At 38.9% G+C, this 27,310-nt stretch overlaps 1 protein-coding gene across 1 annotated transcript; it reads right to left on the reverse strand.

Moving 5' to 3' along the window:
* Nucleotides 1–17,848: 17,848 nt before the first annotated feature.
* On the reverse strand, nucleotides 17,849–18,667 carry LOC126456624 (piggyBac transposable element-derived protein 4-like). The gene has a single exon (XM_050092368.1). It carries the CDS (start codon nucleotides 18,665–18,667, stop codon nucleotides 17,849–17,851), a length of 819 nt encoding a protein of 272 aa, XP_049948325.1.
* Nucleotides 18,668–27,310: the final 8,643 nt, after the last annotated feature.

Consider the following 27,310-nt stretch of genomic DNA (forward strand, 5'->3'; position numbering starts at 1 on the left):
AAACCATTGATATATATTAGGAAGAGTATTGGCCCTAACACACTTCCTTGAGGGACTCCTATGTTAATATGTTCTGGTTTGGAAATGTGTTTTGTCAATCTGCTGAACTTCGTTTGTGAAATCTCTACACACTGTACCCTATTTTCCAAATACGATTGAAACCAATTTTTTACTGTTCCCCTTATTCCTAGTGCCTCCATTTTGTTTAGTAGTATTTTGTGGTCTACCGTGTCAAATGCTTTGCTAAGGTCAAGGAATATGCCTGTTACAAGTGCACCTTCGTCAAGTGCTTCTAAGACAAAATTTGTGAAGTGAGCTACTGCTGAACCTGTGCTTCTTCCTGACCTGAAACCAAACTGTTCTTTACACAGTAGGTTGTACTTGTTTAGGAAATCCATTAGTCTCTTTTTCATTATATTTTCTATTACCTTGGAAAAGGATGAGAGTAATGAGATGGGCCTATAGTTTTCTATATTTTCTGGATCGCCGTTCTTAAATAGAGGCAGGACTTTTGCACATTTTAAGTATTCTGGGAAGCAGCCTGCAGTGAAAGATTCATTTATGATGTGTGCCAAAGGATGTTGTATGCTGTCAATGCAGTCCTTCACTAAGCACACTGGCACTTCATCTAAACCTGCTGATGTTTTATTCTTTAGATTCTTCACAACCATCCTTACTTCTTCTGTAGAAGTCGGTGACAGTAACATTGAGTTAGCCATATAGTTCAATTTTTGTTCAAGCTGTTTTTTGCCAAACTTTTGCTGTAGCTTGGTAGCAACACTGCTGAAGTACTCATTTACAGTATTTGCGAGTGTATTTGGGTTATGTATAATAGCACCATTATGTTTAATTTGAATGTTTACTGTTTTTAATTTATTACTGTTTGTTTCCTGTTTGGTAACAGTCCAGGCTGCTTTAATTTTATTTTCTGCCTTTTCTATAATACTGTCATTGTGGGCTTTTTTTGCATCGCGTAATACTCTCCTGTATATTCTTTTGTATGTGTGGTAGTAGTTTAGGAAAGCAGGATCACTATGGTAGTTTTTTAACCTGTTCAGTTGTTTGAGTGTTGCAGAGGATTTCCTTATTCCTTTGGTCACCCAGGTATTTCTTTTGTGTGAGTGTACTGCAGTTTGCACCTTTGGGAATGCTTCATCAAATCTGAGTTTAAATAGTGACATGAATTTAGAAAATTTCGTATTTACACTAGTTTCAGCATACACTTCTTCCCAAGTTATACTGTTGGCAAATTCTGATCTGTTTGGTTTGGAGAAAAGCCTTCTGTATGTGTATGTTTTAGTTGTATTGTCTATATTTATGTTTAATTTTAGGATTTGGCAGGAGTGATCAGAAAGGCCAAGGTTACCTACAATAATTTCACAACTTTCTTTATCTATGTCTGTGATCAATTGTTGATGATGAGTTTTTGGCTATCCTCGTGGCTCTGTTGACTAATGGTGATAACTTATAACAGCGCAATATATTCAAGAATGAGTTACAGAATCTATCTGGGTTTTGTGTGTTTATATTTAAGTCTCCACAAATGAGAACCTTCCCTTTAGGATTCGAAGCCATGTCTAGAATCTGGATTAGTTTTGCAGTGAAAGTATCTATATCACCACTGGGTGAACGGTAAATACATATTATAGTTAACCTTTGTGCCTCATCTGTCTTGCTTATCTCTATGGCTGATATTTCTATGTGTTTTTCCTCACTTACAGAATTAATATCATTTCTAATTTTATAGGCAATTCCTTGCTTAACCTATATACATGATCCACCACCTCTAATGGTGGTTCTACTATAATGACATGCTAGTATATATGAGTTTAAATTTATTAATGTTATTTCCGTTCCTCTACACCAATGTTCAGTAATGCATGTGACTGAACTTGTAACGCTACCGCCCTGCTCGGACGTACGTTAGCTCTATAAAGCCTGTACTGTAATAAGTTCACGGGCTTCACCTTATAAACAAGGATTTTAGTACATAAGTTGACCGCGTGTACCTAATAGAAGCAAGATCGGACTTGTACTCAGTCAATAACTACAGTGATGTATCAAGCAAAAGCAAAGTATAATCACTCTTTCGCATGGACAAGAAGTACACACAGTAGATGCTACCTATAATTAATAATTCGGTCGCCAGCCTACTTAGGCAATGAGTGAGTTTTTCCTTGTACAAGTGGGTGCATGTACAAGCGTAGTAACACGTAGTAATGATGCGTTATATGGCAAAGTTTGGAACCAGAAAAATCCACTGAACTAAAGTTTTCTCTTTTTGTACTACTTTGGACGAGCTAAATTTACACAACACCACACAGTAATGATTACTACGAACTGCATTTTGTATGTTGAGCAGACTGAAATCGGGCATAGATTGCCCTAGCATCGACAATCTTGAAAGTACACACACAATATCACTATTAATGATGGAAAAACACTAATACACTTAGGATTAATATAGAATTTAGCTTTACTGGTCAAATCTGATCAACACATTTCAAGGTTTGAAAGAATGGACAAGAGAAAGGGGGGGGGGGGGGGGGGGGACCCTGAAAAACTGTTATGGTCGTTAAACTGAAACTATTAAGTACTGAAGGCAAATTAACACTCAAAATTATCAATCTATGGATAACTACTCTATTGTCTTACTTCTGAATAATTTAATTGTCATTATTTCTGTCTCAAATTAATTAAATAACATCGCTAACTCAATTCAAAAAACTCTCTTCCAATTTAGTCATGCTTTTGTTCTTTACCAACATTTGCAATAACACACAGAACTTTAGACTCCTTTATGGCATAGATTAATCTGCTGATAATTTTCATTAACACTAACATTAAACTTTCAGTTCAGGATACTCGGGTTGCACAATACGAGGTAAGGATCCTGTCTAGGTCAGTGATCAGGATAAGTCATGGCTAAAGCAATTCTGGTAAAAGTCACGTTATTATTGAACAGTTAGAAACATTTTCGACACTGGTCCACACAGATACACTTCTAAAGATGAAATAAATGTTTGACCTGTGCAAATCGGTGCGACGGTTGGCGGGCAGCGAGATAGCGGGCAGCACGGCACACATACAAGCACGGCTAAGGCTCGTACAACATCGGCACTTTCCATCTTCTTAGCGTCGTGATCTTTCCAATTTTGGGCCTGAGAATATAGCCATGCCAAGTAGTCGTCGGAATCGGTTCATCCGAGGCTCAATGGAATCCACTTTTCCTGGGTAGCCTCCTCGGTACAGTACGTGTACTTCCGAACGATGCCCAACTCCGACTGTTGCTCACCTCCGACTGTTATACTGTGTCCGTTGTGCCGAACCGCGCCAGTGTGCATTTTCCCGCCTCGCCTGCCTCCACCTTTTGCCGCTCCCCTACAGGTAGGGTATTCACCACAGGTTTTCTACTACACATATCCTAATGCATTACCTATGTATGGACCAAGTGTATAAATTACAATTTTCACATCTTACAATAGTTTTAACATTAAATACACTTTCCTTTGATTACCACATTATTTGAAATCTAACATAAATAATAATATTCATTTCAAAAGTTGCTCACAGTCTCTTTAACATAACGATATGAACCGAAAAAAAAAGTTCAAAACATTGCTTACATTAATTTATCTAAATTCATAAAGAAAAAAATTATTATATGTACAGTTGTCGTTACACATGCCCTGTTTCCAGAAAATTTTCTCAAGTCCAAATTTTATGGGAACACTAAATCTTACAATTATACAGTGGTTCCGAATCTTTACTTAATTGTCCAAAAAGATTTACACTACATATTTCCTTTTACTCACTGTATGTAGGTTTACACTTTTTTAACACATCAAGAATAATTACTTGTCATTTACTCAAGTGCCTTTTGCACAGTCCAACTTCCCATCATAACATCACTAAAATAGCAATTTAATCATTTTTTCTAAATTTCTCAAAGAAATAATTTAAAATTCTGGAATACAAACATTTAACTACAAAAACTATTGCATATTTTGTATACACTATAAGATAATTTGTCGCTGCTTGCTTTGAATAGCAGTCCATTTTCTTACTTACTAAACAAAACACACACACATATATTCAGAAAATTAACTACACATATTTGCTGCCTATTATGCGGATTTGGGCAGTCCTTTTCACTTCATATTGTCACATCTCCTGGATCACATTTACAATTTTCCATCGATTATTTATCTCCCCTCATTGGTATTTGGCAGTCCTTCATATTATGGTTCATACACTGCCCATTTTCATTTTTGACAGTCCCATCTTTTATCTGGCTGATAGCATTTATCCTTTCTTTTCAGTCCTTTTCTCCATACATTTTTATAGTTACAGTACAATTGGTAATCTGAAACTCACATAACTACATTAGCACACTTTCAAGGGTAGACAGACATTTACAAGGATTAGATACATTTAGAATAACTTGGGTTCAGCATAAGATACAGCACATTTACTCGTTCCTAGGAACATACAGTTTCAGGTCCACAATATTTCTTACACCTAAAGGTCTTTTGGATTTTGGGTAGATCAGGTAGTAAGCATTGTCGTGTGGAATATTCTGTATTATATATGGTCCATTATAAATATATTTAAATTTTGAAATTTCCTGGTTTAGTTCACTAGACTTTTCGTGGGTTTTTTCAAAGAACATAATCTCCAATTTTAAATTTTGAAACTTTTAAATTTTTATTGTGTCTTTTAGATCTAGATTCAGCTTTTTGCTTTGCCCTTTTTATCACCAATTCTTTCTTTTTATCCAATCCCAAACTTGTACAAGGTGGAAACTCTAGTTTTTCTTCAATTAAACTTTTACTTCTGCTGCCTAACAAAATTTCTTCTGGTGGAAATCCTGTAGTTTCATGATGTAATGTTTTCATGACATTCTCAAAATCCGATATAAATCTGCCCCAGACTCTAAATCATGCCCCTTCCAGTCTTTTCCACAAGATACGTTCCTGCCCTGTGAATCATTTATATCTGGCGGCTTTTTCGGTTTCTGGAGTTCAAAGTCTTTACTTACTTGAACTCTTTGCAAAATAAACACTGAGTCGTCCGGTGGCTCTTTCTTTCTTTGTTCTGTTTCAACGTCTGGATTTTGTTTTGATACGTCGTCATCGTTAGGTACAATATCGCAATTAACTGCATCCCCTTTATTTTCACTGATTTTCTCATACCCTCTTTCAGTAAAAGTATATTCACTTTCTTTTACACTTGAAAATTCATCTTCACTAGAATCACCACTACTCTCTTCCTCAACATCAGATTCACTTAAGTACGCTACTTTTGCACGATAGGGAGAGTTAGAATATTCAATTTTGTTTGTATTTGCGTACCTTTCATCATCTGAACTATCGTCGGAATCCGACCATTCCAGATCGCTTTCAGGTTCTATACCCGGGCCGCTGAAACATTGCACTTGACGTTTGCGTATGAAGTTGGCAGCGTAACAGAGTAACAAGTGAAGAACGATAGGCGCTAGGCGTTCAGCGTGGGGGGACAGCCAATTACAGCGCAGTGAGCAGTGCTGTTACTCACGTGCTGTGACGTCAAAGTTCCCGCGTTGCCGGCTTTGTTTAGTGAATGTGTATACAACGTGAATTGTATGCTGTTTACCGCATGTTTTCGTTGTACTGTGTGCTATATCGTTGTGACTTTTGTTACGTTGTGAGTTTACATACTTGGAAAATGCCACCGAAAAGACTTCGTTCAGCTGGTGACAATCCTTTGCGTCGAGGGGTGCCGCTAAACAGCCAGGCACTGGAGTTGCTACGCAGAACTCGTGAGTTTTACGAGCAGGAGAAAAACTATGTAAGCATTCATGGACAGCCATCAATTCCCGCCGACAAAGTGGTGGAACGTACGTCGAAAACTCTTGGTATTAGTGCAAGAACCGTAGTAAGTAAGGGAGTATTACTACAAAACTTGGAAGATACTAAAGTGAGCCGTAATGATTCCGAGCTGTCTGGATCAAATAATACATTTTTATCAACCCCGGGAAAGAAGAAAAAGCGGCCTAGTCCTATCACAGATTTAGATTCTTTCCAGACTGATGCAGTTCGTAGGCATGTTTATGCTTACTACAGCAGAAAAGAGTATCTGACTGTAGCTAATTTATTAATCTCTTTAAAAGAAAGTGAACTCTTCAGGGGTGGTAAAACATCACTAAAAATTGTGCTAAAGAATTGTTACCGCTCGTAGCATTTTCTTGCACAAAATTATGGGCAAGAGACATTCATTCCATAATTTGGCTATACGAAACGTGGGTTAATGTCGGGGAAGCTGTCAGTAAATGTTGGACGGATAACACACCCAGCAGTAGCGGCCATCAGCCGACGGGAAGAGGAGCTAGATTAATTGTGGTCCATGCGGGCTCCTCCAGTGGTTTTGTCCCTGACGCACTTTTAGTTTTTAGATCAAAAAAGACTGGTGATTACCATGAAGATATGGACCACACAAGATTTGTTGAGTGGTTCAGGGACCTTTTAAAACAATTTCCTGTCCCTACAACAATTGTAATGGACAATGCTCCATATCATTCGGTGATACAGAACAAAGCCCCAACCACAAATGATCGCAAAGAAGTTATGGTGCAGTGGTTACAAGCTCGAAATATTGCAGCGGATGTGAGTGTGACAAAGGTTCTGTTATATTCTCTTGTTAAAGAAAATAAGCCTACGGCACCTACATATGTAGTAGACGAAATTGCCAAGGAGCAGGGTCATACTGTAATAAGGCTGCCACCATATCACTGCCATTTCAACCCTATTGAGTTAATATGGAGTGATGTAAAAATGTATGTAAGGAAAAACAACAAGTCCTTTACAATAACAGAGGTGGAAAAGCTGTTGCATGAAGCTCTTGTGACTGTGGATGCAGCCTCATGGAGAAAAAAAGTAGAGCACGTCGAGAAGCTTATACGAGCAGCACAGACAATATAAGGCATTATCACTGGCCATGAACAATTAATGATATGTCTTGCTGATGACGACGATGAAGACGATGAAGATGGTTTTGGCGATGAATCGGACAACAGTGACGATGGCGAGCTGGATGGAATTGCGCCATTATCGCTGTAAATTGGTGAGTGAAAAATTACTAATATTGGTTATTTATTGCAATCTCGGTTATTATTTATTTTGTAAACTACGTACATTATCGATTTTAAAGTACCAGTCGTCAGATGCTTGTTTTTTGTATTTCTTTACTGCGTTATCGAAAGGGTGCGCATTGTTGTGCTTTTACATGCATTATTATACGGTTGTTTACTTCCTGTCATTGTAGTACAACTAAAAACGAGTTTTTATATCTGTAATTGCTCAATCGCTTGTATTTGCAAGACGGGACGGAAAACTGTATCGTCTGCTGTGTGTATAGAGGCTGCTGTTGCAACATCGCTATTACAGTATAGCCAACCTCACTAGACAAAAAGCGAACTGTCAAGTGCAATGTTTCGCCGGCGGGGGTGTAACATAAAAGCTTTTCTGAGACAGGCACGAAGTTCTTCCTCTGTATTGTCGTCAGGCTTGGATTTTAATTCAGTCTCCTCTTTTGGCAAAATGACCTCCTCTTCAGCTTTATTTACATCTACTGTGACTTCATATTTAGTGTAATCCTCGTGGACTTCAATTATTTTCAGGTAATCACCTACCCCTTCTCCACGGTGCCTCTCGGTAGCAGCTTGTACTATTGGCGGACTGTTAGCAGAAGTTATTTCTTCGTCAATGCTGAGGATTTCATCCTCCAAATCCTTCCTATCATTAACCTTCCTCCTATCGGCAGCACGCGTACTTTGCGCGGCGCTATTTATTCTCCCCTCTTCAAATTTGGGCCACGTCACTTTATGGACGTCCCTACTATCTCTCTTTCCACCAACTAATTTCTTCGCCTCATACTCCCTTTTAAAATCCTCCCACTCACATTGCTTTAGGCCCTTGTACAGATCATCGATCTGCACACGCCAATCAGTTACTTTTGCTAATTCATCCTCGCCTTTTATCTCATTGCAAACACTGCTAACTGCACCTCTCTGTGTATTCACAGTTTCATTTATTGTTTCCTTTGCCACGGAATTATCACTCGTAAAATTTTCCTCAGCTCTTACGGCTACGTTCGTACCTACTGCTGCTGTATTGCTAGCGGCTTCTTTCCGAACAGATGTTCTGCTAGGCTGGGCCGTTGCCCTCTGATGCTCCACTCGCCTGTTAACATGTAGTGCTCTGTGCGGCAGAGATGACTCATTCTGGCTCGCACCTGACGCTGGTTTCGCCACAACACGTCGCGGCGTTCCATGACTGCCCCTATCCTGTCTCATTACATTACGGTCGGTCCGATATCTTTTCTTAAATCGGGGCCTGTATGTGTTGTCCGCTTCCGTTTGGCCCGCAACGTTAGCGGTAATTAGTTTCCTGCGTCGTTATTAGTTTGCGCGGTATACTCTCGACCGCGACCTGTATAATTTCCTCTGCCTCTTCCTCTGCCTCTTCCTCTCTGTATTACATTGACGCGAAATCCATCGCCGTCATTTCGTTCGTCATTGTGTCGGTTATTACGGTTACCAAAATTTTGATAATTGGCACGACTTTCGCGCCAATGATCTTCGTCTTCGACTCTTTCGAGAAATGCTTGGAAGCTGCGATGATTGCTTCCTACATACCTCTTTGAATCTTCTGGAAGCTTTTTATATAACTCCCAGATAATTTCTGAATCTGATCTTCGGCCTCTTAAATGCGTCAATTTCCGGTACCAATGCTCGCAGAAATCTTTCAAAGAATTCCTGCCCCTGTTATCACGCTGTTTGGCCATGATGAACTCCCGCCATAAATGGTCCTGCTTTTGTTCAGACCAATATTCTTCCGTAAATCTCTGCCTAAATTCTTCGAACGTCATTCGTTCGATATTTAAATTTATCCCCCAGCGCTTAGCGTCACCTGCTAAGGCGCTAATTACTACATTTATCTTTTCCTGATCAGACAAGTGCTCAGGAAATACTCTCTCACAATTTTTGATAAAATCTAACGGATGCCACCCGTTATGTTTCTTGGCTGGATCGAAGCGTTCCTCGCCTTCTAACAGCTTCGTAATCGGTGTGCCATTACAGACAACACCAGGCCTATCTTTAATTTTGCTCTCCAGATCGAAAATTCTGCCTTGAATTTTCGTAGTATTTTGTTCACAATTTTGAACACATCTGGTTACTTTTTTACTTAAATCCCTTTCAGTGTCTAAAACTACCTTTTTCAATTGCGTTATCCCGTGTTGACATTCGTTTACGATCTCAGTTTTAAGACCGAAAACTTTTTCGTCTACCTTAGTTTCAACCAGAGGTTCTACTTTCTCTTGGATGTTGAGAATTTCAACATCGAATCTACTATTAATGTTTCCAATTTCCTCCTGCATAGTATCCATATTTTTGTTAATGGTAACAATTTCAAGTTTCAGTGTATTTACCACAGAACTTAAATTACCCACTTTTTGTTCTACCTGTTCTATTTGTTTACTAATTTTAATTCCCTGTCCTTCGACCTGTGCTTTAATTTGATCCACCTGTATTTTGAGCTGCTGATCAACATGTGTTTTAAGCTGATCAACATGTATTTGAAGCTGATCATTCTGTGTTTTGAGCTGCTGATCAACATGTGTTTGAAGCTGATCATTCTGTGTTTTGATCTGCTCACTCTGTCCTGAAATTTGTTTGGTTAATTGTTCAAATAAATCGTTTATGCTTAAAATTTTCACATTGTTTTGTTCTACGGAATCGGTGTATTCCGATCCTACTTCAAAAGTTTCTTTCGGTTCTTTCTTTATCTGTGGAGAATCAAACATGTCAGTGGATTCATTCACATAACCACTATCATCTACAAAGTCACCTTCTGCTTCCTGTTTTATTCCTTGCTGTGTCCGAGGCGATCTCAACCTTTCAATCTGTTCATTGACCTGTTCGTGGTATTGTATGTACGCCAATTGTCTTCCGCTAACGCCATCTGTTATCTGGCTGCGTAAACTCCGGCTACTGCCAGCCGCATTCTCCATTTCGCTCGGCGCACCTACCCCGTCTACGTTTCTGTCCATACTAAATGCCAACTACACCACACTATTATACTTGACTCACACTGCAGTTTATTTTACTGACTTTTATTGCAATTCGTGCCACTGAACATCCACTGTTCGGTATTTACATTAATTTGTAACCGACAACAGCTGGATGTCCTGTCACGGTCGCCACTTGTAACGCTACCGCCCTGCTCGGACGTACGTTAGCTCTATAAAGCCTGTACTGTAATAAGTTCACGGGCTTCACCTTATAAACAAGGATTTTAGTACATTAAGTTGACCGCGTGTACCTAATAGAAGCAAGATCGGACGTGTACTCAGTCAATAACTACAGTGATGTATCAAGCAAAAGCAAAGTATAATCACTCTTTCGCATGGACAAGAAGTACACACAGTAGATGCTACCTATAATTAATAATTCGGTCACCAGCCTACTTAGGCAATGACTGAGTTTTTCCTTGTACAAGTGGGTGCATGTACAAGCGTAGTAACACGTAGTAATGATGCGTTATATGGCAAAGTTTGGAACCAGAAAAATCCACTGAACTAAAGTTTTCTCTTTTTGTACTACTTTGAACGAGCTAAATTTACACAACACCACACAGTAATGATTACTACGAACTGCATTTTGTATGTTGAGCAGACTGAAATCGGGCATAGATTGCCCTAGCATCGACAATCTTGAAAGTACACACACAATATCACTATTAATGATGGAAAAACACTAATACACTTAGGATTAATATAGAATTTAGCTTTACTGGTCAAATCTGATCAACACATTTCAAGGTTTGAAAGAATGGACAAGAGAAGGGGGGGGGGTGGGACCCTGAAACTGTTATGGTCGTTAAACTGAAACTATTAAGTACTGAAGGCAAATTAACACTCAAAATTATCAATCTATGGATAACTACTCTATTGTCTTACTTCTGAATAATTTAACTGTCATTATTTCTGTCTCAAATTAATTAAATAACATCGCTAACTCAATTCAAAAAACTCTCTTCCAATTTAGTCATGCTTTTGTTCTTTACCAACATTTGCAATAACACACAGAACTTTAGACTCCTTTATGGCATAGATTAATCTGCTGATAATTTTCATTAACACTAACATTAAACTTTCAGTTCAGGATACTCGGGTTGCACAATACGAGGTAAGGATCCTGTTTAGGTCAGTGATCAGGATAAGTCATGGCTAAAGCAATTCTGGTAAAAGTCACGTTATTATTGAACAGTTAGAAACATTTTCGACACTGGTCCACACAGATACACTTCTAAAGATGAAATAAATGTTTGACCTGTGCAAATCGGTGCGGCGGTTGGCGGGCAGCGAGATAGCGGGCAGCACGGCACACATACAAGCACGGCTAAGGCTCGTACAACATCGGCACTTTCCATCTTCTTAGCGTCGTAATCTTTCCAATTTTGGGCCTGAGAATATAGCCATGCCAAGTAGTCGTCGGAATCGGTTCATCCGAGGCTCAATGGAATCCACTTTTCCTGGGTAGCCTCCTCGGTACAGTACGTGTACTTCCGAACGATGCCCAACTCCGACTGTTGCTCGCCTCCGACTGTTATACTGTGTCCGTTGTGCCGAACCGCGCCAGTGTGCGTTTTCCCGCCTTGCCTGCCTCCACCTTTTGCCGCTCCCCTACAGGTAGGGTATTCACCACAGGTTTTCTACTACACATATCCTAATGCATTACCTACGTATGGACCAAGTGTATAAATTACAATTTTCACATCTTACAATAGTTTTAACATTAAATACACTTTCCTTTGATTACCACATCATTTGAAATCTAACATAAATAATAATATTCATTTCAAAAGTTGCTCACAGTCTCTTTAACATAACGATACGAACCGAAAAAAAAAGTTCAAAACGTTGCTTACATTAATTTATCTAAATTCATAAAGAAAAAAATTATTATACGTACAGTTGTCGTTACAAACTGTTTAAAGTTTGTAGTTCCACTTCTAATTGTTGCACTTTGTTTCTGACAGATTGTATATTTTGATGAAAGACCGAGTAACGAGCACAGCTTACCTTGCCTGTATCTTTTGTTTGCATTTTGTTGACAGTGACTGATGCTTTGTGCCGGTTTGCCCCAGTTTTTTTCTCCTGATGGTGCTGAACCATAAAAAATCCTCCTTTGGAGTGATGTACTTTCTTGTCCTCTGGCTCCTTCTGATGGGGTGTGATTTAGCTGGTGGCTAGTGCATTGGTACTGTCGCTTCTGGTGCTACTGCTGTTGTTGACTTTGCTGTTGTCTGTCCCACTGTTGCTGTGTCTCCTGTTCTTATTGTTGGTGGTGGTGGTGGTGGTGGTGGTGGTGGTGGTGGTGGTGGAGGTGGTGGTGAAGGTTCTGCTGATGTCAGTTCTGCTGCTGACGAGATGACTGCCTTTGTTGATTTTTCTTGTATTGTGGAATGTTCTATTACTGATAGTGGTATAACAATTGGTTTTGTGTTGAAGGTGTTTTGAAATAGTTTTATTTCCTTCATTATCATGTTCGCCAGATATTCTTTCCCAATACTGTTTAAGTGTAGTCCATGTTGTGTATGGAATCTATGACCTATATTATTTATATTAACACATTTAACATTTTTAAAACGTCTACAGATTTTGGCAAACTGATAGTTGGCATTTTGTATTTCTGTATTTACACATGATTGGTTATCCAGATAGTGCCGATGTGGTGTATTCACGATTATCACGTTTGTATGTGTGAGGTTCTTGAGACACTGTTTAAGATAACGTGTAGCATTTGCAGTTTCATTTTTATATACATCGTTTGAACCTCCGATGAGTATTACACAGTCTTTATCGTGTAGAATTTTAACCTCTCTAGATTCAGTCGGTTTTATTATTTCCGCTAGTGGGGCTCCCGGTTTTGCTATGCTACACAAGTCTTGTTCCTCCTGCCACCGAACTTCACTAATTCCCATTGTATCTAACTTTAACCTATTGTCACGAACCCGCTCTACTGTGCAGGAGTTATCTCCATAAGGACACCGTTACGGTGTGGCTAATGGCCGTATAGTACTTTAGTAGAGCTGGCCATTATGTCTCCTTTGTTGATGCTGCTGAGTCTGCGTTGTCCATGTGGCTTCTCATTGTCTAGGCGATGATTCCTTTGCTGCTCAGGGTCCAAGAAAAGGTGCGGGTTTTTTAATTATTACTGGACTATCGAAAAATGACGCAGTATTCCATGGTTTCTTTGTATCAAAAACACATTTATTGCCAAAACTATATACACAACTACACTCAACCGCAGCCAACACTCAAGTGTCCGAAAAACCGTTGTAGACCAAAGATCACGGTCATAAGCTACAAAGAACATACAATTCTCATATCGATTATTGATCGCAACACCTAACTTAGTATTATCCTACGCAAAAGCTTTTTTAACACGACTTTAGTGTATAATAAAATAAAATGATGTCTATTTGTCAGTTCCATTACACTATCCATTTCCCTTTTTAAATTTTCTAACCTACCTGCCCGATTAAGGGATCTGACATTCCATGCTCTAATCTATAGAACGCCAGTTTTCTTTCTCCTGATAACGACATCCTCTTGAGTAGTCGCCGCCCGGAGATCCAAATGGGGGACTATTTTTCCTTTGGAATATTTTACCCAAGAGGACACCATCATCATTTAACCATACAGTAAAGCTGCATGCCCTCGGGAAAAATTATGGCTGTAGTTTCCCCTTGCTTTCAGCTGTTCGCAGTACCAGCACAGCAAGGCCGTTTTGGTTAGTGTTACAAGGCCAGGTCAGTCAATCATCCAGACTGTTGCCGCTGCAACTACTGAAAAGGCTGCTGCCCCTCTTCAGGAACCACACGTTTGTCTGGCCTCTCAACAGATACTCCTCCGTTGTGGTTGCACCTACGGTACGGCCATCCGTATCGCTGAGGCACGCAAGCCTCCCCACCAACGGCAAGGTCCATGGTTCATGGGAGGGGGGGGGGGATTTAAATATTATACATTGTTAAATATTATTCATTGGCAAATAAATGGATCTTGGCCTCTTTCATTACTCAGATCAGTGTTTCGTGTGAGGAGATGTGGCAGTGTGAAAATACATCATCTCAAGCCCCTTGCGTCATTCCTTTTTCTTTACCTGGAGTCTCTTAAATCGTTCCTTTTTGTTTTTCTGGAGTCCATGCAATAATTGGAGGCAGGGAATGAGAAAGTGTCTTATCCTTAGTAAATCTGTCAACACAGCAAACTGTCATTCTGCACAGCTGCGGGAAGTCTCTACACAGTATTTTACACCGCACCACAGTTCACATCAGACAAAGAGTGGAAATCTCGACACTCTCCACATGGTTCTTTGCACTGCAGCTGAGATCAGACAAATACTGGAAATCTGATACAGAATGGAAATCTCACTAGAACACCAGTGGAAATCTATACAAAGCACCTTATACAGCAACTAGCTTGAATCAGATGAGAAACAGAGCAGGGGTTGCTTTATTAGACTGATTTATTTATTTATTGGTCCAAGAATCAGTTTCGTACATTGTTTGTGCATGTGATATAGGGCAGTGGTAAACCTAGTTAGTTTACAATATAGTAGTCATTTTGACTACATTGTTGACATAATAAAAATTCATAATAATGCAGGTTGATGTACTACATTGCTTCTACATGTGATAATAGCAGTTATTAAGTGAGATGACGTGATAAGCACGATGTAAACTATATTATGAATTGACAATTAGTTGAAATTTGGTAAATGAGGTTTACTTATTATGATGTTCCATAAACTCAGACAAAGAATAGAAGCAATGGTCAAGCAAGAACTGTTTTAACTTTATTTTAAATGCATTTAATGTTGGTATTCATTCATTTATTTATTCATCCAGAAATCTTGTTGTGTTATTACACATAGATGTAGGATAAGTTACATTTAACATTATTTGATGTATAAATATACTTATTTTGTAGGTATTCAGTTACATGCATAAGTATAGACATTTTTAAGATACAATTTTATATAAATTATATGCTGCACATAGCGAATCATAACTTTTTTGGTATGTTACATACAGTCATCAGATAATGATTACAGAGTAACACTATTTACATTGTGTTATCATAAGTGCAGATGAGCCATAACAAGGAACAGTTATATCTGTGAATAGAGTCAAATAAGTCAGTTAAAAGTAATATTTTAACACATGCAGTAAAATACATTACAAAAATTGTTTTAGATTACTATTCATAAATTCTTCCACTGAATAGAAGCAGTGCTTCTGTAGGATTGACTTTATTTTGGATCTGAATCCTTTCTGGCAAGACCTGACATTTTCAGGTAGCTTCTTGTACAGAAGTACTCCCCCGTGCCTTACACTACTGTGCCCTTTATGTAGCCATTTATCAGCTATAAATATGTCATTGGAATGATGAGTATTATGATAGTGAACATCTATATTTTTTGTAAATATATGGAGATTTTCATGAATAAAACACACTGTTTCATGAATATAGATACAAGGCACTGGCAAAATACTGAGCTCCTTAAAGAGATGTTTAGTGGTGGAAGACAGGGGTACTTGTTTCATTGTCTTTAATTATTTGCTTCTGCATAATAAATACATTCTTATGGGAGAAGCCCCAAAAAGGAATGTAGTATGTAATTATTGAGTGTACTAATGCAAAGTAGGCACATTTTAGTGTTTCGATATCACAGATTTTACTTAAAATACTAAAAGCATAGCACAAACTGTTCATTTTACTTAATAATTTATCTTTATGTATGTCCCACTGTAGTGTGTCATCTATCCACACTCCAAGGAATTTTGTGGCTCTTTCTCGCTGTATGGGCACATTCTTAATCCTGATATCACCTATCACAGACGATACCTTTGTGTCTAGTGGAAATTTATATACACTGTTTTATCTTTATTTAGGAGAAGTTTGTTTTTGTTCAACCAGTTTACCAGACTATAATTTGTATCAGCAATTGTGGAGTTGAGTTGATGAGGACAGTGATTTGAAAACAGTATATTGGTGTCGTCAGCAAACATTACCGAAGACCTTCCTGAATGCTTTGGGGCAGATCCTTGATGAATATTAGAAATAAAAGGGGACCAAGTGTAGAGCCTTGGGAAATACCTTGTCTTACAACTTGCTCCTCTGATATAGCATTTTCACCAATTTTTGATGTAATCACTACTTTCTGTACTCTGTCTGAGTGATATGACCTAAACCATTCATTGCAATTTCCCCTAATCCCATAATGTAGTAGTTTCTCCAAAATTAATCCATGGTTGACAAGATCAAAAGCTTTAGTGAGATCAAGAAACGCACCTGTTGTGTGTTTTCTATCATTGAGTGCCCTACAGATTTCATTTAAAAATGAGTATAATGCTCCATTTATTGATCTCCCTTTCCTAAACCCAAACTGGTGAGGACTTAGTATGCAGTTACTTTCCAAGAAATTTGTAACACGGTCATATACTGATTTTTTGAGGACTTTTGTTGAGCTTGATAAGACTGAGATAGGTCTGTAGTTGTTTACATCACTCCTTTCCCCTTGTTTAAACAGAGGAATAACTTTTGCTGCTTTAAAAATTCTAGGAAATTGACCTGATGATAAAGAGCAGTTTATTATATCTGACAGTGGTTCACACACATGATGGCAGACTCGTTTTAAAAGGCAATCAGATATACCGTCAAGACCACAGGAATGTTTGTTTGGTCTCTGCCTTATAATATTGCAGATTTCATTTGGTGTGACTGGGTCAAGGAAAATTGACTGTGGGAATACTGCTGAATCTGGGTGATGAGTGAGTGCAGGAGTCTTGATTAAAGAAGAAAACTTGTCACCAATATTTGTGAAATGGTCATTAAATATTTAACCCTTAAATGCATGATTTTTTATTTCAAGCTGTAAAAATTACCATGTTTAGTTTATAGTGCCTACATTTCGAAAAAAAATATTGAAAAATTTTTTAAATTAAATTAACAAAGCACTATTGTTGAAAATCGCTTTGTAGCTGATCAGCTACATTTTGAGTTAACACCTTACGAGCCACAATAAATGTGCTTATTTTGCTCCCTCAATTTTGACCAAATCTCTCGTAATTTAATTGTTGATTATGATTAAATACTTTGTATAGGAAGGGAAAAATCCTAAAATAATAAATAGGACATTAATGTTGTAAATATTGAGCATTTATTGTATATTTTATACACTTTTATATATGAACAATAAGGTATCTAGTTCCAACAGGTTTGTACCCAAGCATGTGATAATCACTTTACATGAAAAGTTTGAAAACAGTTCTTTTGTTTGTGCAAACACAATGCAACTGCACATTTATTACACTGAACCCAGGAAAATCCCTTGCATCCTGGCATTTTGCACCTCTGTCTCACTTGCAAGTACGAAGGCAGGTGACCTACTTGATCCAGCCTTACATCTTGTGGAGGTACATGTGCTGTGGGCCCCTTTGTCTTCTTAGCTTGTATTTGGTTTTCGAGTTCATTACTTGGCCTTCCACGTTTTGCTGAAGTTTGACCTGAGCGACACAAACAGTGAGCAATTTCCATTCGAAATTCGGAGAGTTTCATAGTTCTCCTAATCCCTTTGGTTTCTGCTACTCTCCTATACAACAGCCAGGAATTGACTACTCCCATGTCCAGGAGATGGTAAAACAATCTTATATACCATTTTCGACTTTTCACAAGAATTTTATGTCGACCCATTATGCTGTCAAGAAGGTCAACACCTCCCATATGTTTATTGTAGAGCTTAATTATTTGTGGACAAGGTATTGTTATTCTTGACTTTGTTTTTTTTGTCATACCTCCCTGCTTCATGAATAGGCTGCTGTCCAGCAAGTGTAGAAAGCAACATCACACTCTTGTTATCTTTCCACACTACACTTGATATGTCGACACCATCCACTGTTGCGACGCGCTCTACTGATGCACCTCGTGCCATTTTCTTCAGCTCAGCTTCTGAAGGGAGCTTGCAGTCTGGCACTCTGTTTCTTCTGACTGTCCCAAGTGAGTAAATTCCTTGTTTATGTAACCATACAAGCAGTGGCAGACTTGTGTAATAATTGTCACAGTACAGTTTGTGGTTCATATTTCTTGGTAGTATCCTACTGAGTCGAACTACAACATTTGCACTTGCTCCCAAGTCTTCCTCCCCAGTCACTCTTTTTTCTGGTTCATTTTCATCTCCAGTGAAAATCTCAAAATCGTAGGCATAACCAGATATGCCACTAATAACAAATAATTTGTATCCATACTTATGAGGCTTGTTTGGCATGTATTGTTTCAAATAACTTCTAGCCTTTGTTGAACATATCTGTTCATCAACAGAAACACACTCCTCAACAGGTATTGTTTGAAACCGAGATCTCATCAATTCTATTATGGGTCTTATCTTGAAGAGTCTATCATGACCTTTTTCACCCCTGGGTATCATTGCACTGTTGTCATTGAAGTGAAGAAACTTACGTATTTGCTCATACTGATTCACTGTCATTGTTGTCTTGATCAGATGAGTACCAGTAACTTCTCCCCAGTAATCCCTCGTATTAGGTACATGAACTATTGACATTACGAGACAGATGCCTATAAATTTTTTTATGTCATCACAGGATAAATCTATTGGTCTATCAGGATTACACTGCACACTGTATCTATGAGACTCTTCGACAATTAGATCAAACAATTTAGATGGAAATATATGTTTGAAGAATTGGTATGGAGTATTTAAGTTTGTTACTTCTTCTGGTAACGAAGTATTGCCATGAAATTTTGACTGCAGTTCGGGAATAATCAACTGTTTATCTTTCCAAACCACACTCCTGCTGTTTTTGGTAACATTTTTGCTGCTGCATGGCAGTTTCAGAGCATTATCAGACAACTGTGACGTCGATTCCTTCATTATAACATCAGATTGTCTTGTTCCAGAAACATCTTCAGTCCTAATTACTGGTACTTGACTTTCTTCGTCACTACTGTCACTATCACAATCAACAGATTCTGGAGCAACATATGTCTCATCTTGAATGGAATCGTCAGAGAAACACTCAAGATCGTCATCACTGCTTAGTGGAATCTCTAACCATTCCATAAGCATTTCTTCTTGACTCTTTCGAGACATTTTTACGTCAGCGCCTGAAATGCAGTAAATGAAAAATGTAGCTGATAAGCTACATACACAAAAACAGGCCTCATTTCAAATCTATCGCAAAGACACTCGAATTAACTGTTTACACCATATCTACTTACGTTTTCAAAATGAAAAAGTAATTTTCAAACCCAGAAATCAGTGCACAAACACCAAAAACACACCTCAACTTTCCGCCAAAACACACACTTGGCAGTATGTCCACACAGCTCACTGTCGAACTGCTTCAGCTCGTCCTGCCATCTATGATCGCTATGAAGAACTACTAGAAACTGCAGCGGAGTGTATACACTTAGCTACATAACGAATTTGATCGAAAATGTTTCTCCATATGGAATAAATCGAAGAAATGAGGTCTGTAGCTTATCAGCTACAGTATGCATTAAAGGGTTAACATAATTGCTTAGGGTCAGTGATAACACCATCCTGATCTTTAATGCAGATTATTGAGTGTGTCTTGTCTTTTTTGCCAACTGTTTCATCTTTCAATCTCCACATGGCTTTTGATTGATTACTTGAGTTGATAATGAATTGCCTATTATACATTTTCTTTGCTTCATGAATTACCTTGTTTATAATTCTTTTATACTGCTTGAAATAGTTATAGAACACCTCACTGTCTATAGTTTTACTGTAGGCATATAGCAGTCTCTTATTTCTGCAAGAGGTTTTTATTCCTGGTGTTAACCATTTATTATTGGACAGTTGAGATGTGTATTTTTTAGCTGTAAGTTTGATTGGGAATGCCACTTCATAGCAGTGTTGCAAGATACTCGTAAATTCATTAGCCTTTCTGTCAACATTGCTGGCACAATAGACACCTTTCCAGTCAGCTTTATGGAGCAGAAGTGAGAAATGTGGTATATTATTTTTATTGCTAGTTGATCTTTTGTATGTCTGTTGGGAGGTTCTGTCTGTCTATTTGTATCTTGCATGGTCATATTCAGTATCAAGCAGTTGTGATCTGATATACCGTTGGAGATGTTGTCTAGTTTGCAGACAGATGGCATGTCAGTGTTAACCAAAACAGCATCTATTGCAGAGGAGCTGGTATTAGTTGTTCTCGTAGGTTTTTTGTTTAAGTTTATCATGTTATAACATTGCAATATATTCACTATTTTCCGGGAAGCAGTGGATTCTACCAGGAAATCTATATTAAAGTCTCCACATAAGATAATATTGGGATATTTTAAACTATACTGTTGTCGTAACATATCTAGTTTGGAGGTGAATATTTGTATGTTACCATCAGGTGGTCTGTAGATACATATAACTAAAAGCTTAATAGATTTAACTTCTACTGTGACATGTTCAAAATGCTTTTCACAGTTCATATGCTTGGTTTTAAGTAATGGATTACATTCTACATTATCTTGGGCAAGTATTTGTCAGCCACCTCCCTTTTTATTAGTTCTGCAAAAATTGTTAACCATTTGAAAGCCGGGAAGGGAAAAATAGGCAGCTTCATTATCTTTAAGCCAATGCTCGGCTACACAAAGCACATCTATAGTGTCTCTAAAGCTTTCTAAAAATATTTTAGTTCTAAACTTTTGTTCCTTATGCTTTGCATATTCTGGAAGAAAACACAAAATTTTGACTTTTTGTGTGAGTACACTGGTTTTTCAAGTGAGTGGGACTCAGGCACATTACTGGCTACAACATTTACTCTGTTACTCTTTTTGTTCTTTATTCTAAAGAAGATTTCCTTTGAGAGTTAACTATTGCAGGAATAGGCAGCTGTGATAAGTAATCACTAGTTTTATCTATATTAGGTGTGCTGAATTGTGCTCTGATGTTGGTATGGTCCAAACCATTATTGCACTTGGGTACCAAATTTTCGTGAGACCTGTCGGATGTAACAGTAGCATTGGGGGTGATGTTCAGTTCTCTGTAGCCAAGTGGTATTGTGGGCCTAGTTTGTACTTTTGTTTTCTTTACAGTTTCTGTTATGAATTTAGCAATTTCATTTCTACCAAGTTGCTAAGGTGAAATCCATTTCGTATGTATAGATCTCTACTAAATTCACTTGCTTTTATTAAGGTAACATTTGGGTATTTTGAGCATAATTTATGTATCTGTGAGTTAGTACTTGCTACTTCTACATTCACACATGACCAATTTGGAAGATCATGTCTGAATGGCATGTCAACCAGAAACACTTTTTTAGATGTAATACAAGGTAACTTCCTTCTTAGAGTAGTTATCAGGTGTTGACTGTTGTTGCAAGCAACATCATTTGTTCCTGCTACAATTATCACGATATCACATGTGCTTGTTTTGGTTTATGTTTTTCGGGACAAAGTTTGCACTGACCTTGGGATAAACATAACCCAAACATTCGAAGTCTACATCTTCATTTAAGAATTTAGATACATTGCAGGCTTGGCTGTCACCCAATACAATAGCTTTGAAATTTTTGTCACATGAATTTTGTTTACCAAGAAGGTTCGTATTTTCTTCCACTTTATTTTGAAAATTATCGATTGATAATTTCGCAGGATTTACCTGCACTGTTTTTGGGCACATATTAGTTTTACCTGACGAAAGAGATGTATGCACAGTACCTTTTGATTTCTTGAATAGGGTACTGGAGACGTGATCCTTGTTCACACATTTGCAGTTACCTGTAACGGGATTATTTTGCACATGTGAATCACACGAACACACAGGTAGATCACTTTCTGGTTTGAACAATTTTTTTTATCATTTCTTCATTTTTCATTTTGATGTCTTCATATTCGAAACGTGTCACGGCTAAATCACCTTTTAATACACTTATTTGCTTCTCCTGTGATGCCAAAAGAACTTCAAGATTGCTGGCTGCTGACCGATCAGCAGATAGATTTTTCAGGAAAAACAAATAAACCTTCACCACGCTGCATTACACCGACACTCAATCACAAGTCAGTTGGGTCCAGTTAGGTAAGAAGGCATATGGTTATATAACATAGCTCCAGAATGATACACTCCTCTTCTGCATAAGTTTGTATTTACTGTGTTCCTGTGTAGGTTCATCTTCTGTCTAGTTTCATATATGTGTATATCATAGTTGGGATTTTCCTTTTTTAAGATGCTCCCTTTTGTGAAAATTAGTATTTCGTACACATACGAGCAAGACAGTGGCATTATTTTCAGAGTTTTAAAAAGGGGTCTACAAGAATCCTTACATTTAGCTTTTTTGTCACCCTGATAACCTTTTTCTGTATTTTAAATGTTTTTGTAGTATTTGTAGAATTACCCCCCCCCCCCCCCCCAAATTATTCCGTACATAAGTAGCGACTGTATACTACAATGATACATTGTCAGCACTGATGAGGATCCTAACAGCTTATTCAGTCTCTTATGTAAATTGTTTAGGTGTACCTCCCACTTCAGATCTGCCTGAACACGTACACCTAGAAATTTTCCATGACTGACCTTCAACACATTTTTTCCGTCGATAGTGAAAACAGGGTTTGCAGGATGGAGGTTTGAAAGTTAACTGCCACAGTTTTTTCAGAATTTATGATGAGCCTATTGGTCTTGAACCAATGTGTTGAGGTACCTGTTGCTTTGCCATTACTTAGATCATTCAAGGCACTGTTGAATTCCTCTTTAGATATACGTGGTCCTTTCATGTCGATATCCACACTGTTCTCTTCTTCCAGAATTTCCCCCTCATTAACAATATCTTCTCCTTCATATAGTTCCTCATTATACTCTTTCCATCTTTCGCATACATCCTCTAATCCTAATGGAGGAAGTGACACTCCGGAAAATTTTGAATTGGACGTAGCCATATTTCTATTTGGGAAACCTGTATGGGATCACTAATGCAATGGTTTCCTGTTGCCTTCTGCATCCTCCTGCCGTTGACCATGTTAATGGTTCCTCCACCTTTAGGGACAATTTCTCATCCCTGGGACAAGGGGGTGCCTGTTCCTTACCCGCTCATCCACCCCTTACTAGTCATTGGCACTTGGTAATGTTGGTCTCCTTATACCAGGAACCATTCGGTTAACAGCCATGTTACAAAAGAAAATGAAAATTAAAGACACTCTCGGGCCTCGCAACCTAATACTGTCGGGGTCGAAGTAGCAATAGTTGACCAACAGAGGCCGACAGGAAAGAAGAAAGCAGAAGTCTGACACAAGTAAGTGGAAGCAATGTCAGACTTAGCTAAGGGCCCGTGTGGTTGGCATCCACATACTCCCAAGAATGGAGCCCCCTGCGGGTTTTCTTTATTCTCCCTAAAATCCAATTCCTTTTCCAAATTTCTCGTCAGTCTCCATCGCAGCTTGCACATCTTTTATCTTTTTGTGGTAGAACATATTCGGACCTCTAATGTAATGAAGTATTTTAATTAATTTCTTCTGCTTTGATCATTATTGTAGATAATGAAGTATCTCTAACGGAATTACTTCCTCCATGAAAATTGGCAACGTTGATGAAATGAAACCCACCTCATATGTTTCTCACTTGACATACTGAAAACCACAGGTCGACAAAGTCGAGTAGATGTACTACTTCTCGATTTCCGAAATACCGGTACCAGGTCTATGCTTATTATAAAAGTATGACGCTTGGTGAGTGGGGCAAAACTTGAGGACTGAGGCAAAACTTGTGACTGGACTGAGAATTTTTTGATAGGAAGCAAACAGTAAGTTATCTCTGATGCAGAGTCACTGACATATGTAAAGAAATTCGGATGTGTGGTTGGAAAATGCATTGGGATCCTCATTGTTCTTATTGTACTTTCGTGACCTTGTCGACAGTAGTAACCTCAGATTTCTCGTGAATGATGCTGTTACTTGAACACTCCTTAACATCAGCCTGCTCCTGGTGGTTCTGCTAATCCTGTCCCAGGTCCTTCCCGTGCCGCTGCCCCAAGCCCTGCGACGGCTGCGGTTGCGGCTCTGGCTGCTCTGTGGAGATTCTTCTCCGAGGGGTGCCGCCGTTCTGGCAGAGGAGCCCTAGGCCACCGTCAGCTCCTGACCCTCCGGCTCGACGGCGATGGCCTCCCTGCGCAGAAGGGCTGTCTTGTTGCCGTCTTCGAATCTCAGTACATTTGCACTGAAGTTGATGCAGCAGCGACAGCCCGCAAGCATATCCACGCCCAGGATTATTTCTTCCTTTTGGCCTCTGATTACATCAACACGGCCTACCATGCTGCTGCCCACCATTGCCATTTGTGCCGGGTGGATGACTCCCTCCACCCCTTGGTCATTGGGCACGACCTCAGTAATGTGCACACCCCAATCCCAACGCTCGATGAAGGCTGACGAAATGCTAGTCATTTTGGCTCCTGTATTTATGAAAGCCCACATACAGCAGCCAAAGATCGACCCCTCGACATATGGCCAGGCAGAGTCACTGACATATGTAAGTAAATTCGAGTGTGTGGTTGGAAAATGCATTGGAATCCTCATTGTTCATATTGTACTTTAGTGGCCTCGTCAACAGTAGTAACTTCAGACTTGTCGTGGATGCTGCTGTTATTTGAACGCTCCTTAATATCAGTCTGCTCCTTAACACCAGCCTACTCCTGCTTCTGGTGGTTGTGCCAGTCCTGCCCTAGCCCCTTCCCCTGCCGCTGCTCCTGCCCTGCGATGGCTGCAGCACCAACTGCTTTGTGGAGATGCTTCTCAGAGGGGTGCCGCTGTACTGGAAGAGGAGTCCTAGGCCACCGTCGTCCCGTGTCCCTCCGGCTCGATGACAACGGCCTCCCTGGGCAGAAGGGCTGTCTTGCTGTTGTCTTTGAATCTCAGTACATTTGCACTGAAGTCGATGCAGCAGTGACAGCCCTAAAGGGTATCCATGCCCAGCATGATTTTTTCCTTCCGGCCTCTGATTACGTCAACACGGCCGACCATGTTCCTGCCCGCCACTGCCATTTGTGCATGGTGGAAGACACCTACCACCCTTCGTTGATTGAGCAAGACCTCAGCTACGTGCACGCCCAAATCCTAACACTCGATGAAGACTGACAGGATGCTCACCATTTTAGCTCCTATATTCATGAAAGCCCGCATACGGCAGCCGAAGACCGACCCTTCGAAGTACGGTCCAGGCAGAGTCACTGACATGTCTAAATTTGAGTGCGTGGTTGGAAAATAAATTGGGATCCTCATTGTTCATACTGTACTTTAGTCGCCTCGTTGACAGCAGTAACCTCAGACTTCACGCGGATAAAAACTTGAAGACAGAGCAGTTGTAGCATCTATAAAGAATGACACAACTCTAGCGGTGAAACTTGTACATGAATGCAAATTATGTGATGATTATTTAGACGAGAAGTTTGAGACAATGACACAGATCATTTTTGATAAGACTTAGGAACAGGTGAAGGGAGAAACAGATAATATTCAGAAAGAAGTACGTAAACTTAACTTAAAAAATTCTTTATGTTGTCCTTGGACACTCCTGTTAATTTATCACAGTATGGGAATAGTAAGTGGCTTTTAGGTGATCTAATTATGTCTGGTAAACTGCTGGTTTTGTCCAATATAATGTTTTGTCTAGGCAGCGTGCAAAGTATTGGTGTAATGTCTCTTTCTTCGGGTTGTAAATTTCTGGATTGTATACTTCTGGTTTTAAACGTTGCTGTTCTATGATCAACCAGAATTCCTCAAGAAATGCTTGTTCAAACCGTTCAAAAGTTAAACATCGTCTTTTCATTGCTGCCCCCCACTTAGCTGCTCTTCCATGTAACAAATTTGTAACATATCGAATTGCATCAGCTTCTAACCAATGTCTCTGGAAAATACTGTCAAAAGAACGGATGAAAACAATCAGATGCACTTTGTCTTTGTGTTCACATAAAATATCTGAAAGTATCCATGCCGTACTAATGTTTCATCAGCTACTCGCGATGGTATTATGGATCCTGCATTTTGTGTCAAACTGTGCATAGTATGTGGTGATGTCTGATAGTAATTTTGATCTTGTGGTAGCATTGAAAATGGTTCATTGGGATTTGTATCACTCATTGGTAATTCTATTTTCGGCTGTGTGCTGGGCCTAGCATTATTCGGATTCTCATTTGTGTTTTGGTTGCCTGTTATGGGTTTTGGTATCACTGACAAACTTGGTATTACATTTTCTTTAAGTTTACGTACCTCTTTCTGAATATTATCTGTTTCTCCCTTTACCTGTTCCTTTGTCTGATCTAAAATGATCTGTGTCATTCTCTCAAACTTCTCGTCTAAATAATCATCACATAATTTGCATTCATGTACAAGTTTCTCTGCTAGAGTAGTCATTCTTTAAAGATGTTACATCTGCTCTGCCTTCAAGTTTTTCTGGCTTTTCCTGTAAGGATTTCTACTCCAATGTTACATCATTTAATCTGTCTGAAAGGTCTGTAATCATCTGGGCTAAGTGTTCTTCGTTTGTTTTTACGGAATTGTGTGTCTGTCGTAATTTGTCAACTTGGGTACTGGTTTTCTGTTGTTCAAAAACTACTGTTAACAATTTCTCATTACATCATCGTAAGTCAGTTTTTGCCTCTTCACTGAATTCCACAAAAACCTTTTCTTGTCTCGTAACCTTGTCTGATAAGTCAGTAAATTTCCTTCCAAGACTACTGGTGGTTTCTGTCAAGTCGGCAATTTGTCTCGATTGTTTTTCAAAATTTTGTTTTATGTCCCGTGTCAGTTCATCGAATTTAGTGTCAAATTTCCCAATGCCACGTTTTAAATTGTCATTTTTCTCATCTAAAGCGTCAAATCTTTTGTCTAAAGTGCAAATTTTTTGTTTTGGTCACCAAGTAACTACAGAATCTGGTTGAGCATGTCAGAGTCCTGTGTCTTAGTTTCGTCATTTTTTCGTGTCTGATTAATTTCTGGTTCTGAAGTTGACGTTGTCAGTGTCGCGTTTTGTCATGTAGTACTCACTCTCCATTCGCCTGTATATCTGTTTAAATATAGGGGTTGTTGTCTTATCCGATCCGGTAAAATTATGTCTTGAACATCCTCACTATTAAGTTCAATATTCATTTGACTGTCGGACATGTTTTGCTATGTGTCGCATTCACTAAGCTCGTCCGCGGAAAAAATTTCTACGCATCTAGCGTCCATCTTGTGATTT

This window comes from Schistocerca serialis, chromosome 2 (assembly GCF_023864345.2).
Source record: "Schistocerca serialis cubense isolate TAMUIC-IGC-003099 chromosome 2, iqSchSeri2.2, whole genome shotgun sequence".
NCBI lineage: Eukaryota > Metazoa > Arthropoda > Insecta > Orthoptera > Acrididae > Schistocerca > Schistocerca serialis.

Excerpts from the sequence above, each read along its gene's own strand:
- LOC126456624 (XM_050092368.1), bottom strand. The coding sequence starts at position 18,667 with ATGTCAATAGTTCATGTACCTAATACGAGGGATTACTGGGGAGAAGTT.